At 45.2% G+C, this 16,006-nt stretch overlaps 1 protein-coding gene across 1 annotated transcript; it reads right to left on the minus strand.

Annotated features, from left to right (window-relative positions):
* Positions 1-2,871: 2,871 nt before the first annotated feature.
* C8H2orf16 (chromosome 8 C2orf16 homolog) lies at positions 2,872-15,675 on the minus strand. Its single transcript, XM_044262247.1, is given in 23 exon segments — positions 2,872-3,031; positions 3,536-3,740; positions 4,674-4,850; positions 5,175-5,700; positions 5,955-6,025; positions 6,027-6,116; positions 6,118-6,364; positions 6,367-6,530; positions 6,532-6,723; positions 6,725-6,837; positions 6,840-7,962; positions 7,964-8,240; positions 8,243-8,704; positions 8,707-10,242; positions 10,245-10,581; positions 10,699-10,769; positions 11,270-11,792; positions 11,794-11,820; positions 12,025-12,181; positions 12,183-12,309; positions 12,391-13,618; positions 13,868-14,492; positions 14,930-15,675. Coding segments are annotated over 23 exon segments (9,171 nt in total). The 3' UTR covers positions 2,872-2,884.
* Positions 15,676-16,006: the final 331 nt, after the last annotated feature.

Below are 16,006 nucleotides of genomic sequence, written 5' to 3' on the forward strand. Positions count from 1 at the left end.
CTCTCAGAGGGACTGCGACATCTCCTCTCACAGGGACTCTGATGACTCCATTCAGAGGGACTGTGATGGCTCCTCTGAGAAGGACTTCGATGGCTCCTCTCAGAGGGACTGTGATGGTGCTTTAGAGAAGGACTTCGATGGCTAATCTCAGAGAGACTGTTATGGCACTTCTGAGGAAGACATTGGGGGCTCCTCTCAGAGGGACTGTGATGTCTCTTCTGAAGAAGGCTTCAGTGGTTCCCCTTAGAGGGACTATGATGTCTCATCCAAGGAAGACATCGATGGCTACTCTCAGAGGGCCTTGTGCTGTCTTCTCTCAAAAGGACTATGTCCTCTCACCTCGAAAGGACTATGATGAGTTTTCTGAAAGAGACTGCAACTGCTCCTCTCAAGGGGACTGCAAAAACTCCTCTTAGAGGGACCGCGAAATCTCCTCTCAGAGGGACTACAACATCTCCTCTAACAGGGACTCTGATGGCTCCTTTCAGAGGGACTGTGATGGCTCCTCTGAGAAGGACTTCGATGGCTCCTCTCAGTGGGGCTGTGGTGGCTCTTCTGAAGAAGGCTTCGGTGGCTCCTCTTAGAGGGACTGTGATGTCTCATCTGAGGAAGACTTCAGTGGCCCCTCTCAGAAGGACTGTGATGTCTCTACTAAAGAAGGCTTCGGTGGCTCCTTGTAGAGAGACTGTGATGTCTCTTCCGAGGAAGACTTCAATGGCTCCTCTCACAGGGACTCTGGTGGCTCTTCAGAGAAAGACTTCGGTGGCTCCTCGAGAGGGACTGTGATGTCTCTTCCGAGGAAAACTTCGATGGCTCCTCTCACAGGGACTCTGATAGCTCTTTAGAGAAGGACTTTGATGGCTACTCTCAGAGAGACTGTGACAGCTCTTCTGAGGAAGACTGTGGGGCTCCTCTCAGAGGGACCGTGATGTCTCTTCTGAGAAAGGCTTCAGTGGTTCCCCTTAGAGGGACTGTGAGGTCTCTTCCGAGGAAGACTTCGAAGGCTCCTCTCAGAGGGCCTGTGCTGTCTTCTCTCTAAAGGGCTATGTCCTCTCACCTCAAAAAGACTGTGATGAGTTTTCTGAAAGAGACTGCTCCTCTCAAGGGGACTGTGACATGTCCTCTTAGAGGGACTGTGACATGTCCTCTCAGAGGGACTGCCACATGTCCTCTCACAGGGACTCCAGTGGCTCCTTTCAGAGGGACTGTGATGGCTCCTCTGAGAAGGACTTCGAAAGCTCCTCTCAGAGGGACTGTGGTGGCTCTTCTGAAGAAGGCTTCAGTGGCTCTTCTTAGAGGGACTGTGATGTCTCTTCTGGGGAAGACTTCTATGGCTCCTCTCAGAGGGACTATGATGGCTCTTTAGAGAAGGACTTCCATGGCTACTCTCAGAGAGACTGATGACTCTTCAGAGGAAGACTTCAGTAGCTCCTCTCAGAGGGACCGTGATGTCTCTTCTGAAGAAGGCTTCGGTGGCTCCTCTTAGAGGGACTGTGATGGCTCCTCCACAGAAGACTTCGATGGCTCCTCTCAGAGGGACTGTGATGGCTTTTCTGAGAAAGACTTCAATGGCTCCTCTCAAAGGGACTGTGATGTCTCTTCTGAAGAAGGCTTCAGTGGCTCCTTTTAGAGGGACTGTGAGTTCTCTTCCGAGGAAGACGTTGATGGCCTTCTAACAGGGACTCTGATGGCTCTTTAGAGAAAGACTTCAATGGCTCCTCTCAGAGGGACTGTGATGTCTCTTATGAAGAAGGCTTTGGTAGCTCTTCTTAGAGGGACTGTGATGTCTCTCTGGGGAAGACGTCAATGGCTCCTCTCAGAGGGACTCTGATGCCTCTTTAGAGAAGGACTTCCATAGCTACTCTCAGAGAGACTGTGACAGCTCTTCTGAGGAAGACTCTGGTGGCTCCTCTCAGAGGGACTGTGATGTCTCTTCTGAAGAAGGCTTTGGTGGCTCTTCTTAGAGGGACTGTGATGTCTCTTCCAAGGAAGACTTAGATGACTCATCTCAGAGGGACTGTGATTGCTCTTTAGAGAAGGACGTTGATTGCTACTCTCAGAGGGACTGTGATGGCTCTTTGAAGAATTCATCTGTGGCTCTTCTTAGAGGGACTGTGATATCTCTCTGGGGAAGACTTCGATGGCTCCTCTCAGAGGGACTCTGATGCCTCTTTAGAGAAGGACTTCCATGGCTACTCTCGAGAGCCTGATGGCTCTTTGAAGAAAGACTTCGGTGGCTCCTCTCAGAGGGACTGTGATGTCTCTTCTGAGGAAGGCTTCAGTGGTTCCCCTTAGAGGGACTGTGATGTCTCTTCCAAGGAAGACTTAGATGACTCATCTCAGAGGGACTGTGATTGCTCTTTAGAGAAGGACGTCGATGGCTACTCTCAAAGGGACTGTGATGGCTCTTCAAAGAATTCATCTGTGGCTTGGCTTAGAGGGACTGTGATGTCTCTTCTGAGAAAGACTTCAATGGCTCCTCTCACAGGGACTCTGATGGCTCTTTAGAGGAGGACTTTGGTGGCTACTCTCAGAAGACTGTGACGGCTCTTCTGATGAAGATTGTGGTGGCTACTCTCAGAGGGACTGTGATGTCTCCTCTGAGTAGGACTTTGATGGCTCCTCTCAGAGGGACTGTGGTGGCTTTTCTGAAGAAGGCTTCGGGGCTCCTCTTAGAGGGACTGTGATGTCACTTCCGAAGAAGACTTCGATGCCTCCTCTCAGAGGGACTGTGATAGGTCTTCAAGGAAGACTTTGGTGGCTCCTCTCAGAGGGACTGTAATGTCTTTTCTGAGGAAGGCTTCAGTGGCTCCCCTGAAGAGACTGTGAGGTCTCTTCTGAGAAAGACGTTGGTGGCTCTTCCTGGAGGGACTCTGATGACTCTTTAGAGAAGGACTTCGATGGCTACTCTTAGAGAGACTGTGATGGCTCTTCTGAGGATGATTTTGGTGGCTCTCCTCTCAGAGGGACTGTGATGTCTCTTCCGAGGAACACTTCGATGGCTCCTCTCAGAGGGCCTGTGCTGTCTTCTCTCAAAAGAGCTATGTCCTCTCACCTCGAAAGGACTGTGATGAGTTTTCTGAAAGAGACTGCGACTGTTCCTCTCAGGGGGAATGTGATGTCTCTTCTGAAGAAGGCTTCAGTGGCTCTTCTTAGAGGGACTATGATGTCTCTTCTTGGGAAGACTTTGATGGCTCCTCTCAGAGGGACTGTGATGGCTCTTCTGAAGATGGCTTCAGTGGCTCTGCTTCGAGGGACTGTGATGTGTCTTCTGAGAAAGACTTCAATGGCTCCTCTCACAGGGACTCTGATGGCTCTTTAGAGAAGGACTACGATGGCTACTCTCAGAGAGACTGTGACGGCTCTTCTGAGGAAGATTGTGGTGGCTCCTCTCAGAGGGACTGTGATGTCTCTTCTGAGGAAGGCTTCAGTGGCTCCCCTTAGAGGGACTGTGATGTCTCTTCCAAGGAACACTTAGATGGCTCCTCTCAGAGGGCCTGTGCTGTCTTCTCTCAAAAGGGCTACGTCCTCTCACTTCGAAAGGACTGTGATGAGTTTTCTGCAAGAGACTGTGACTGCCCCTCTCAAGAGGACTGCGACATCTCCTATCACAGGGACTCTGATGGCTCCTTTCAGAGGGATTGTGGTGGCTCTTCTGAAGAAGGTTTTGGTGGCTCCTCTTAGAGGGACTGTGATATCTCTTCTGAGGAAGACTTCAATGCCTCCTCTCAGAGGGACTGTGATGGGTCTTCGAGGAAGACTTCGATGGCTCCTCTGAGAGGGACTGTGATGTCTCTAATGAAGAAGGCTTCAGTGGTTCCCCTTAGAGGGACTGTGATGTCTTATCCAGGAAAACTTCAGTGGCTTCTCTCAGAAGGAATGTGATGGCTCTTCTGAGGAAGGCTTGGTTGGCTCCTCTCAGAGGGACTGTGATGTCTCTTCTGAAGAAGGCTTCAGTGGCTCCTCTTAGAAAGACTGTGATGTCTCTTCTGAGGAAGACTTCGATGGCTCCTCTCAGAGGGATTGTGATGGCTCTTCTGAGAAAGACTTCAGTGGCTCTTCTCAGAGGGACTGTGAAGTCTATTCTGAAGAAGGCTTCGGTGGCTCCCCTTAGAGTGACGTGATGTCTCTTATGAGGAAGTCTTCGATGGCTCCTCTCAGAAGTACTGTGATGGCTCTTCTGAAGAAGGCTTCGGTGGCTCCCCTTAGAGTGACGTGATGTCTCTTACGAGGAAGTCTTCGATGGCTCCTCTCAGAAGTACTGTGATGGCTCTTCTGAAGAAGGCTTCGGTGGTTCCCCTTAGAGGGACTGTGATGTGTCTTCTGCAGAAGGCTTCATTGGCTCCTCTTAGAGGGACAGTGATGTCTCCTCTGAAGAAGGCTTTGGTGGCTCCTCTTATAGGGACTGTGATATCTATCTGAGGAAGATTTTGATTGCTCCTCTCAGAGGGACTGTGATGGCTCTTTTGAGAAAGACGTCGGTGGCTCCTCTCAGAGGGACTCCGATGACTCTTTAGAGAAGGACATCGATGGCTACTCTCAGAGAGACTGTGATGGCTCTTCTGTGGAAGATTTTGGTGATTTTGGAAGATTTGGGACTCTGATATCTCCTCTGAGGAAGGCTTCGGTGGCTCCCCTTAGAGAGACTGTGATGTCTCTTCTGAGGATGACTTCAATGGCTCCTCTCAGAGGGACTGTGATGTCTCCTCTGAAGAAGGCTTCAGTGGCTCCTCTTATAGGGACTGTGATATCTCTTCCAAGGAAGATTTCGATTGCTTCTCTCAGAGGGACTGTGATGGCTCTTCTGAGAAAGACTTCGGTGGCTCCTCTCAGAGGGACTGTGATGTCTCTTTTGAAGAAGGCTTCAGTGGCTCTTCTTAGAGTGACTGTGAGGAAGACTTCGGTGGCTCCTCTCAGAGGGACTGTGATGTCTCTTCTGAAGAAGGCTTTGGTGGCTCCTCTTAGAGGGACTGTGAAGTCTCTTCTGAGGAAGGCTTTGGAGGCTCTTCTTAGAGGGACTGTGATGTCTCTTCCGAGGAAGACTTTGATGGCTCCTCTCAGAGGGCCTGTGCTGTCTTCTATCAAAAGGGCTATGTCCTCTCACCTCGAAAGGACTGTGATGAGTTTTCTGAAAGAGACTGCGACTGCTCCTCTCAAGGGGACTGCAACATCTCCTCTTAGAGGGACTGCAACATCTCCTCTCAGAGGGACTATGACATCTTCTCTCACAGGGACTCTGATGGCTCCTTTCAGAGGGACTGTGATGGCTCCTCTGAGAAGGACTTCGGTGCCTCCTCTCAGAGGCACTGTGATGGCTCTTTAGGGAAGGAATTCGGTGGGTCCTCTCAGAGGGACTGTGATGGCTCTTTAGAGAAGAACTTCGATGGCTCCTCTGAGAGGGACGGTGATGGCTCTTCTGAGAAAGACATTGGTGGCTCTTCTCAGAGGGACTTTGATGTCTCTTCTGAAGAAGACTTTGGTGGCTCCTCTCAGAGGGACCATAATGGCTCTTTAGAGAGGGACTTTGAAGGCTCCTCTCAGAGGGACTCTGATGGCTCTTTAGGGAAGGACTTCGATGGCTCCTCTCAGATGGACCGTGATGGCTCTTTAGAGAAGGACTTCGAAGGCTCCTCTCAGAGACTGTGATGTCTCTTCTGAAGAAAACTTCGAAGGCTCCTCTCAGAGGGACTGTGGTGGCTCCTTTCAGAGGAATTACATGGGTTTCTCTCCCTTAATAAGCTATGGTGGCGGGGCGCCTGGGTGGCTCAGTGGGTTAAGCCGCTGCCTTCGGCTCAGGTCATGATCTCAGGGTCCTGGGATCGAGTCCCGCATCGGGCTCTCTGCTCAGCAGGGAGCCTGCTTCCTCCTCTCTCTCTGCCTGCCTCTCTGTCTTACTTGTGATCTCTCTCTGTCAAATAAATAAAAAAAATCTAAAAAAAAAAAAAAAGAAGCTATGGTGGCTTTGCTTCTGGGTGCGAGTTTCTCTTTAACCTGATTGTGTGAGGTTCTCTTAAGCAACCATTTAGATTTCCCCCTTGGCTTGAATTCTGGTTCCTATTTTGGAGCTCTTGGACTCCTGGCGAGAGATTTTCTATCTGTAGGAGTTTTTCTTACCTGCTATTGTCTTTTTGAACAATAACCACAGGCTGTCCTACTGAAGTGGTTATGACAATAGCACTTCTTTAGGAAACTATGGGCTTGGGTAGTTGGGTATGTCTAAGTTGGAAAGAGCTAACTCTTTTTGGTTGTTGAGCTGATCTGTATTGTATTTCTTCCCATACCATCTTCTCCTGCTTAGTGGTTATGTCTGTTGGCTTTAGCTTAACAACTGACATCCTCTCTCTTTTGATATCTCTGATGAGGAATAATCTCTAGCTTTTTGTTTTTGATGGTGGTTGTTGCTTGAATGCAAATGGTCTGGCCTTGACTTGTACTCAGGCTTCTGTCCAGTAAAAGCCATAATTCTGTCTGCAGTCTGGAATGCTTGCTTTAGACCTTGAAAAAGCAGTTGAATGAATTTGGGTTGGGTTAGATTGTCTTTTTGAAGAGGCAGTAGTTGTCTGAGATACTCCATTCCTCTTCCCTCTTAACTGGACTGGTAAATCCAGAGAAGAACTTCATATTGTGGTTCTACCATTTGTGTAGAATTTTATGTTTTGTGTTCTGTGTCCCGTAGTGATTCTTTTCTTTGGGTATTTTGAACTATGGGTCTTTTGGTTCTCCTTTAGCCCATTTTTCATCCTGAGTACTTTCAGAGTCACTCTCTGGTAGAGAGTGAACATGAGTAAACTCATAGTGCCCTGGCCGTCCAATTGTCGTCTTTCCTGCTAGGGCAGGAAAGACGTATACTGTCTTTGCCTGATGTGGACTTGTACAGGAGCAGGAGATTGGGAAGATACAGACTGGAAATCCATTGTAGAAGTAGGACTCTTGGAAGCTCGAGTATAGATTTTAGCTTTCCTTAGTGATGGTGATATAGAACTCCTTGGTGTGATGGATCTGTCTCTTCTGTGATGCTTTGGGACTTGGGATCTTTTCCCAGTTAGCAAACTAAAGCCAAGATGCAACCTAATCTCTCCGTGGCCTTCAGGAGTGCTTACAAGGTGGAGCTGTGGGTAGATAAGAAGGTAAGGCACCAAAGTGCACTATAATTTATGACAACAATTAAATCCTACACATAGGCCACACTGTAGGCAGATAGGGTATTTTAAAACCAGACCTAAAGTTAGAGGTGGAGGTACATTGGGGGATATTTGAATCCTTAACAGTTTTGCTGCCATTTTTAGCTGCAGATCTTGTAGCAACTGGAACTGTTCTGACAAGTCAGCCTTGGCCTGGGGAAGATAACTTGGCTTGAGACAGTGTTGGGACTCAAAAATTCTTGTCTGTGAACTCTGTGAGTTCTCACTCTCTTCCATTGGAACAGAATCTTTCCTAGTGAAAACTATATTGAAGGAAGACTCTAAATTTCCTGGGACAGGAGGCTGGCCCTCTGTGCATGAAACAGGCATGTGCTGAATGATTTCCTGGGATATATCACTAAGCTTCCAACTTTTCTTTATGTTTGCACTAGCCCCAGAGTATTGCTGTATTATGGAGGACATGGAGCTACATGTCCACATCCTTAAGGCTCTTTGTTCGTGACCATGATACGAGTGTCTCTGAATATAGCTTTTGGACACTGAAGTCTGAGAAATAATACTTTGACTGTTCTCTAGCAGACTCTTGGAAAGTTCCATCAGTTCCGCAGGAACCCCAAATAAATTCTGAATACATATCTGACAGATATCTGTAGTGGCTCTTTCCACTACAGATGTTTGAGAAGAAAGGTTCCTTTCCATAGTGGTTCCCAAGACCTTCCCTAACACTAGCATCTTGGAGAGATATTTTCTGGGTAGTCACTGTCTCCAGGAGTGATTCTCCCAGACATTCTGTTGTCTGCTCAAGACAGACCAGTTAAGGACTCTGAGTTTCTGATCCTGACTGGAGGGCCCTAGATGGTGATCTCCAGCTTTGCAGTGGATGTTGGGATAGGTGCTGGAGTGAATTCTCTAGCTTCTCCACCTGCTTCTTCTCAGTCCTCTTACATATGACACCCACTCCTGGGATCTCAAAATGTGGCATTTCTACAATGTTAGCTATTTTATCAGAGGGTTGATTGTGAAGGGACAAGGGAAGGGTAGAAGTTTGTATCATAGTAGATATAAAGTATTCTTCAGACTGCAAAATATCTGTCTCAAATTTTTTATATCCAAGGCCCTTGACACTTCTGGCATCTCCAGATCACAAAGGCTTCCTAATTCAGATGCTTCGACAGAGCTTGAGATGAGCGAGTTTGAAGAGTTCTGTAGAAATCTAGAGAAATAATTCCTTATTTGTAACTCCTCTCTTGACATAAAATCCTCAGATTCCCTATTCTGATATACCTGTACTAGATTCAAATCCTCACATTCCATGATTTGAGGAGGCCCTACTTTTATCCCCATTCCTTTCACAGCCTGAAGCCCTTGTTCATGAGTGAACACTGTCGATTCCTCCAAAGAAAATGCTGGCTTTGAGAGTGATTCTGAAGATTTCTTTGGCCTCAGAGTTAGTTCTACAGGTTCTACCATTTCTTGAAGATGTGGCCTTGGGAAGAAATCCAAACAATCCATTACTTCAGTAGCTGATCCTAAGGAAACGCCTATTGGTTCTACAATCTGAGAATGGGTAGTGGTGCTAATTCCTCAGATTTTACAATTTGAAGTGGTGGCCCTGGGATTAACACAGTCTTTACAATTTGAAATTCTATCAGCTTCATTATATCCAAAATCTGGTGTGTTGGCTCTGTGGTTAATACCTTTGATTTTACACTTTGCAACCATAGCCCTGAGGTAAACTCAGAAGGTCTCACATCTTGTACTTTTGGAGTCAGTTCAACATAGTCTACCATTTGAGAGGTTCCCCCTGGTGTTAATGCTACAGACTTTACAACCTGAAGTGGTGGTCCAGAAGTCACTTTCACATATTCAGCAACTTTTGGGGGGCCTATTGAGGTTATTCCTATTGGTTAAGCAGCTTGAAGCTGTGTCTTTGTAGATCCTGTGACTTGATCTAGTGGCCTTGGACTAATCCTCACAAACTCTGTAATTTGACCCTGTAGTCCTGGAGCTATCTGTGAATATTTCATACTTTGATTCTGTGACTGTGTCAGCCCCATTGGTCCATCCCCTTGCTGCCATGTCTCAGATGTGAGCTCTACAGATTCTGCATGTCCTGTAGCTTGACCTGTTTGACTTGGGGACAAATCTAAAGATTCCTCCCTTTGAAGCCATTGCTTAGAGTTTGAACCCACAGATCCAGGAACTGGATATCTTAGCTTTGGTGTCATCTCTGAAGATTCTGGGACATGATGTAATGACTTTGTAGTCAGTGCTTCTGATTCTTCCCTTTGCAGTCTTTTCTCAGAGATCACCTCCACGAATCCTAGTGCTTGAGGATAGGGCCTTGGAGTGTTCTCTGTATATCCAGTGGTTTTACTTATTGGCTCTGGGGTCATGCCAAGGAATTCCTTCTCTGTTGGCCTTGCTTTGGGGGTCAACACCATAGTTTCTGTAGTGTGATGCTTGGGCTCTGGTGTAATCTCTTCAGATCCTGTAACTTCCTGCACCGGCCTTGTATAGGATTCCCCCAAGTCCTTAACTTGAGGCCATGACTGAGAGAGCAACTCGAGAGTTTCTGGGATTTTCTTTAAGGTTAATTCTAAGGATTCAGAGCCTTGATTCCTTAGCACATGAGTCAGATCAACAGATTCTGGGACTTGAAGATCTAGCCTTCCAGGCACTCCTGAAGATTCCATGGTTTTACTTGTTGACTTTGGGGTCAACCCCACAGATTTTTCCGCTGTTTCATTGCCTTGATGTGCCAACCTTTCTGTGGTATGATAAATTGGTATTGAAATCAAATTTACAGATTTGGAGACTCGATGCTTTGGTGTTGGGACCACCAAATTCATAGATTTAGGGACTTGAAGCTTTGGTGTTGGGATCATCTCTGCACCCTCTACAAATTGATGCCATGGCCTAGGGATTATCTCCAAGGAGTCTGTGATTTGATAGCTCCTCTTTGGAGTTAGTTCCTCAGATTTTGTTCTTGAAAGCAGTGACCCCAGTAGTAACTCTACAGATTTCATATCTTGTTGCAGAGATGCTGAAGACAATGTCACATGTTTTATACTTTGCAACTTTGCTTCTGGAGTAAATCCAAAGATTTCTCACCTTGTCGCTGTGATTCTGGAGACAAATTTGAAAATTTAACACTACACAACATGGGTCCTGGTATGAACTTCTTAGTTGGCTCTAGTGCCAACACTGTTGGTTTCATACTTTGCCATCCTGAAGTCAACTCTTGGCAATTCATACCTTGCTGTGGGGACCCTGGTGTCAACTCTACAGATTTTGTATCTTGAAAACATAGTTCCAGTGCAAAGACCTCAGAATTAACACTTGGTGACCTTGGGCATGATGGAAACCCTGAAGAATTAGTACTTGGAGGCTGTAGCTGTAGGTTTGACTTCAAAGATGTCACATCTTGAGAACATGGCTCTGATTCAAACACCACAGACTTCTGTCTGAGGCAAGAAATCAAATCCTTAGAATTCACATCTTGAGGTTGTGGCCCTGGTTTCAACGCCAGAGGTTTCACATCTTGAAAACACACCTTTGGTGCAAACACCACAGATCTCTCACTGTGCTGCCTGAGGTGTGAGGGCAACTCCCCAGAATTCATACCTTGAGCATGTGGCCCTGGATTTAACGCCACAGATTTCACTTTTGTAAAACATGGCTCTAGTGCAAACATCTCACATCTCAAGTCCTGCAGCTCAGAGCCTGAAGCCAGTTTCACAGAATTTCCACCACAACACACTGGCTTTTTGTTGGTCTTCACAGACTTTACAGCTTCAAGCAGTGGCTTTGGTAAAAATAACACAGATTTCATACCATTCAGCGAAGAGCCTAAAGTGAACACTGAGTGCACAACTTGTTGCTGTGACCCACAGTGATTCTCCAAAAACTGGATTTCTGGAAACTTTGTCCCTGGAATTAACTCAGAAGATTTTACACCTTGCAAATGTGGTCCAGGGCTGAACAGAATAGATTTTGTACCTTGATATTGTGATGCAGGATTCAAGTCAGAGGGTTTCATGCCTTGCATCTCTGGGTCTGGATTAAACTTTATACATTTATGCATTGAAGTTCTGACCCAAAATTCAAATCAGAAGAATTCACACCTTGCAGCTGTGGGCCACAGTTTAATTCTTGTGATGTTATACCTTGAAACTTTGTCCCTGGACTCAATTCACGTTTCACGTTTTGTAAATGTTGCACAGGGTGGAACAAAATAGATTTTATACCTAGAACTTCTGACCCCAGATTCAAATCAAAAGATCCCATACCTTGACATTTAACCCCTGAAGTCAACTCAAAAGATTGTATACCTTGCAAAGGTGGCCCAAGTTCATACCCCATAGAATTAGCACATTGTACTTTCAGCTCAGGATCCAACTCCAAAGAATTTACACACTTCATCTGAGGCCCAGGGTTGCATTCCATAGGTGCTACAGCAAGAAACTTTGACCCTGGAATCAATTCGGATTTCAAATCTTGTAAATGTGGTTCAGCACTGAAAAGCATAGATGTCTCACTTTGATTCTTGAACCCCGGATTCACCTGAGATCCTGGACCTTGACATTTTGTCCCTGAAGTCAATTCAAAGGACTGTACACCTTGCAAAGGTGGCCCAGGTTTGCACCCCCATAGAATTTGAACATTGTAATTTTGGCTCTGGATTCAACTTAGAAGAATTTACACACTTCATCTGTGCCTCAGGGTTGCATTCCATACGTGCTATAGCAAGAAACTTTGACCCTGGAATCAATTCAGATTTCAAATCGTGCAAATGTGGATCAAGGTTGAACACCACAGTTGTCTCCCTTGGGATCTCTGAACTCAACTCAGAAGACTTTGTACCTTGAAGTTTTGAAACTGAAGTTAATTCAGAAGGGTTTATACCTTGCAAGTGTGGCTCAGATTTGCATCCAACAGAATTTACACACTGAAGTTTTGGTTTTGAAATAAATGCAGAAGAATTCACATCTTGCAAAGGATGGCCCAGGGCAGAACACCTAGGGTTGTATACCTCGAGGCTCTGATCCAGAATTCAACTCAGATTTTACACCATTCAATTGTGGTCCAGTACTGAATGCCCTAACATTTATACCCTGAAGCTGTGGGGCTAGATTAAATTCAGAGGATTTCCCACCTTGTAATTTAGGCTGATGCTTCGTTTCCAGAAATGGCTCATATGGAAGCTTCCTGTCTGTTCACGACTCAGGTTTTATCTCTTGTAACTGTGGCCCAGTATTGAACTTGAAGGATGGCATACCTTGAAGCCTTGATCCCTAGCATAACTCAGAGGATTTAACATCTTGCCACTGTTGCTCAGGATTGGATTCCTTAGATTTCACATCTTGGAGCTTTGTCTCTTTGCACAATTCTGAAGATTGTATATGTTGCAAATGTGCTCCAGGGTTGTATACCACAAATTTCACACTTTAAAGCTCTGGCCATGGTTTCAACTTAAAAGACTTCTCTTCTTGCCGCTGCTTCCAAGCATTGAACTCGGAAGATATCACATTGCAGGTCTTTAATTCCAGGGCTAACTCAGAGGGTTTTGCGACCTGGAACTCTAGGTCATGGTTGACCTCTGTGGTTTTCATTAGTTGAAGCTTTACAGACTCAGGAGATTTTGCACCTTGCAACTTTGCCCCAGGGCTGAATTTCAGAGATTTCATGCCTTGAATGTGTGATCCTGGTGTCAACATAGGCAATTTCCTATTTTGTAACTGTGAAACTGACTCAAACCCCAAAGATTTCACATCTTGGGTTTTTGCACCTAGAGTCAATTCAAGAGGTTTCATGTCTTGCCACATGGGTTTGGTAAGGAAATCCACAGATTCTCCACTTTGAAGCTTTGTTTTTGGTGTTAACTCAGAAAATGGTACACCTTGTAACTGCAGAACCGGTTTTAAGTCAACAGATTTCAAATCTTGGAGCCTGCACTCTAGCATCAAATCAGATTTCTCATCTTGTCTCTGTGGTCTAGGGTTAAACTCCACAGATTTCACACCTTGAAGCTTCCTCATCTGAATTAAATCAGATTTCCCACTTTGTAGCTTTAGACCATGGTTGACCTCAGAGGGTTTCACTTGTTGAAGTTTTGACCCTGGGATCACTTCAGAAGATCTCATACCTTGCAAGTGTGATCTAGAACCAAACCCTTCCGATTTTTTATCTTGAAGTTTTATACCCATGATCAACTCAGAACATTTCACATCTTGTAACTGTGGGCCTGCTTTCATACCTGAAAACTTCCTCTCCAGGGTCAAATCAGAAGATTTCTCACCTTATAACTTTGGATTAGCTTTCAGTTCTGTAGATGTCACACCTTGAAGCTTTTCCCTTGGGATCACTTGTGAAGATTTCACATCCTTCAAGTGTGGTCCAGACTTGAAATTCTTAGATTTTACATCTTGAACCTTTATACCCATGATCAACCTAGAAGATGTCCTATCTTCCAACTGGAGACCTGACTTAAAATCCATGGACTTCACTTTTAGAAGCTTTGTCCCCTGTATCAATTCAGAAGATTTCACACATCTCAGTTGTGGCTCAGGTTTGACATTCACAGATTCTACATCTTGAAACTTTGTTTCTGAGATTAATTTAGAACATTTCTCTCCTTGAAACTGTGGGTCAGTGTTGAACACCAACTGCACATTTTGAAGCTTTGATCCAAGGGTCAGGTCAGAAGATTTCACAACTTGCACCTGGGGACTGGGACAGCTTTCTTTATGTTTTACATTTTGAAGCTTTGTCTTTGAGGTCCTTTCAGAAGAATTCACATGTTGTAACAATGGCCCAAGGTTGAAATCTGTACATTCGGTACCTTGAATCTTTGTTCCTGTGATCAGTGTAGAAAATGTTATATCTTTCAACTGTGAACTTGGATTTAAATCAGTAAATGTCTTATCTTGGGACTTTATCTCAGGTGACAACTTAGAAGGTTTTAGATCATGCCACTGTGACCTAGAGTTGAAATTCTCAGATTTCACACCTTGAAGCGTTGTCTGAAGAGTCAATTCAGATGACTTCATGCTTGTCAAGTATAGTGGGGAGTTCAATTCTCTAGTTGTATTACTTTGTAATTGTGACCCTTGGCTTAATACCCCAGATTTCACACCAGGAAGCTGTGGATATTCCATAAGCACCAGAAACTTCACACCTTGAAGCTGTGTTCCTGGGGATGACTGTAAGGGTTTCACTTCTTGAAGCTTTGGTTTTGCAGTCAATTTAGTAGATTTCCTATCATGCATGCAAAGCCTAGATTTCAATGGCATAAATTTTATATCACAAAGCTTTGACCTTGAAGTCTGCTCACATGATTTCACACTTCTTTTTTTTTTTTTTAAGATTTTATTTATTTATTTATTTGACAGAGAGAGATCACAAGTAGACAGAGAGGCAGGCATAGAGTGAGAGGGAAGCAGGCTCCCTGCTGAGCAGAGAGCCCGATGTTGGACTCGATCCCAGTACCCTGAGATCATGACCTGAGCCGAAGGCAGCGGCTTAACTCACTGAGCCACCCAGGTGCCCATGATTTCACACTTCTAACCTGTCGACAAGGCTTCAAATCACAGTCTTGAAGCTCATCTTCCTGGAGTGATGCCAAAGATTGTGTATTTAGGAGCTTTGGCCTTGGAGTTAATGCAGATGACTTTCTATCTCTGAACTGTATCAAAGGTTTCAACCCTAGAGACTTGACACCTTGAGACTGTAACCCTATAGACTTCACACCTTGGAAATCAGGTCCTGGTATCCACTGGATACACCTCATTCTTTCCAGCTGTGGCTCTTTTTTGAACTCAGTAGTTTTGACATCTTGAAGCTGTGGCTCTGAGGTTGATGCCAAAACCTTCCCTTTTTGCAGCTGTGTTCCTAGGAGAACCCCAGGGGTTTTCATGTTCTGCAACCGTGGCCCAAGGTTGAACTCTGTGTATATCGCACCTTGAGTTTTGGACCCGAGAGTCAATTCAGATGACTTCACATCTCTTAATTGTGTCGAAGATTTCAACCCTACAAATTTAACACCTTGAGACTGTGACCTAAGGTTGAACTCTACAGATTTCACAGCTTGGAACTTAGGTCCTGGTATCCACTGATTGTATCTCATACTTTCAAGCAGTGGCTCTTGTTTCAACTCAACGGTTTTTACACAAAGCTGTGGCTCTGAAGCTAACTCTGAGCCTTTAATCTGGTGCAGTGGTGCCCCTGGGGTCAACTTAGGAGACTTTATGCTTTGCAACTGTGGTTCAAGTGGTTCAGGTTTGAATTCTTTAGGTTTTAAACCTTGAATATTTGATTCTGGAGTCAAGTCTGATCTCATACCTTCCAACTGTAACTCAAAATTGAGGTCTACTAATTTTTTACCTTTAAATTTTAGCTCTGGAGTTAACTTCAAAGACAGCCCATCGTCCGACTTAGCCCCTCTCTGCAACTGCTCTGAATTCACACATTGCTGCTTTGGTGAGATTAAAGATAGCATGCCATCCTGTTCTGGCCCAGACATTAAATTCATGAGTGCCGTCTCTGGAAACTGTTGCTTTAGGGCTAAATCCACAGTTTCCACTCCTTGAAACTTTGATCTTCTGGTCACTTTCACAGATTTTATTTCCTGCTTGTTTAGCCTCGGGGTCAACTTTACAGATTTTACACATTACGGCTCTGAATCTGGAGTTTCCTCTACAGATTGTAAACTTTGATGCTTTAAATGTGGGGTTCTGTTGACAAATTTACTATCTTGGGTTTGTGGCTCTAAAGTCAGTTCCTTGGGTTTCACACCTTGCAGTTCAGACCCTTGGAGCAATGGCCTTGGTGCAAAAGGCACAGCTTTCTCACCTTCCATCTTG

This window comes from Neovison vison, chromosome 8, assembly GCF_020171115.1.
Source record: "Neovison vison isolate M4711 chromosome 8, ASM_NN_V1, whole genome shotgun sequence".
NCBI lineage: Eukaryota > Metazoa > Chordata > Mammalia > Carnivora > Mustelidae > Neogale > Neogale vison.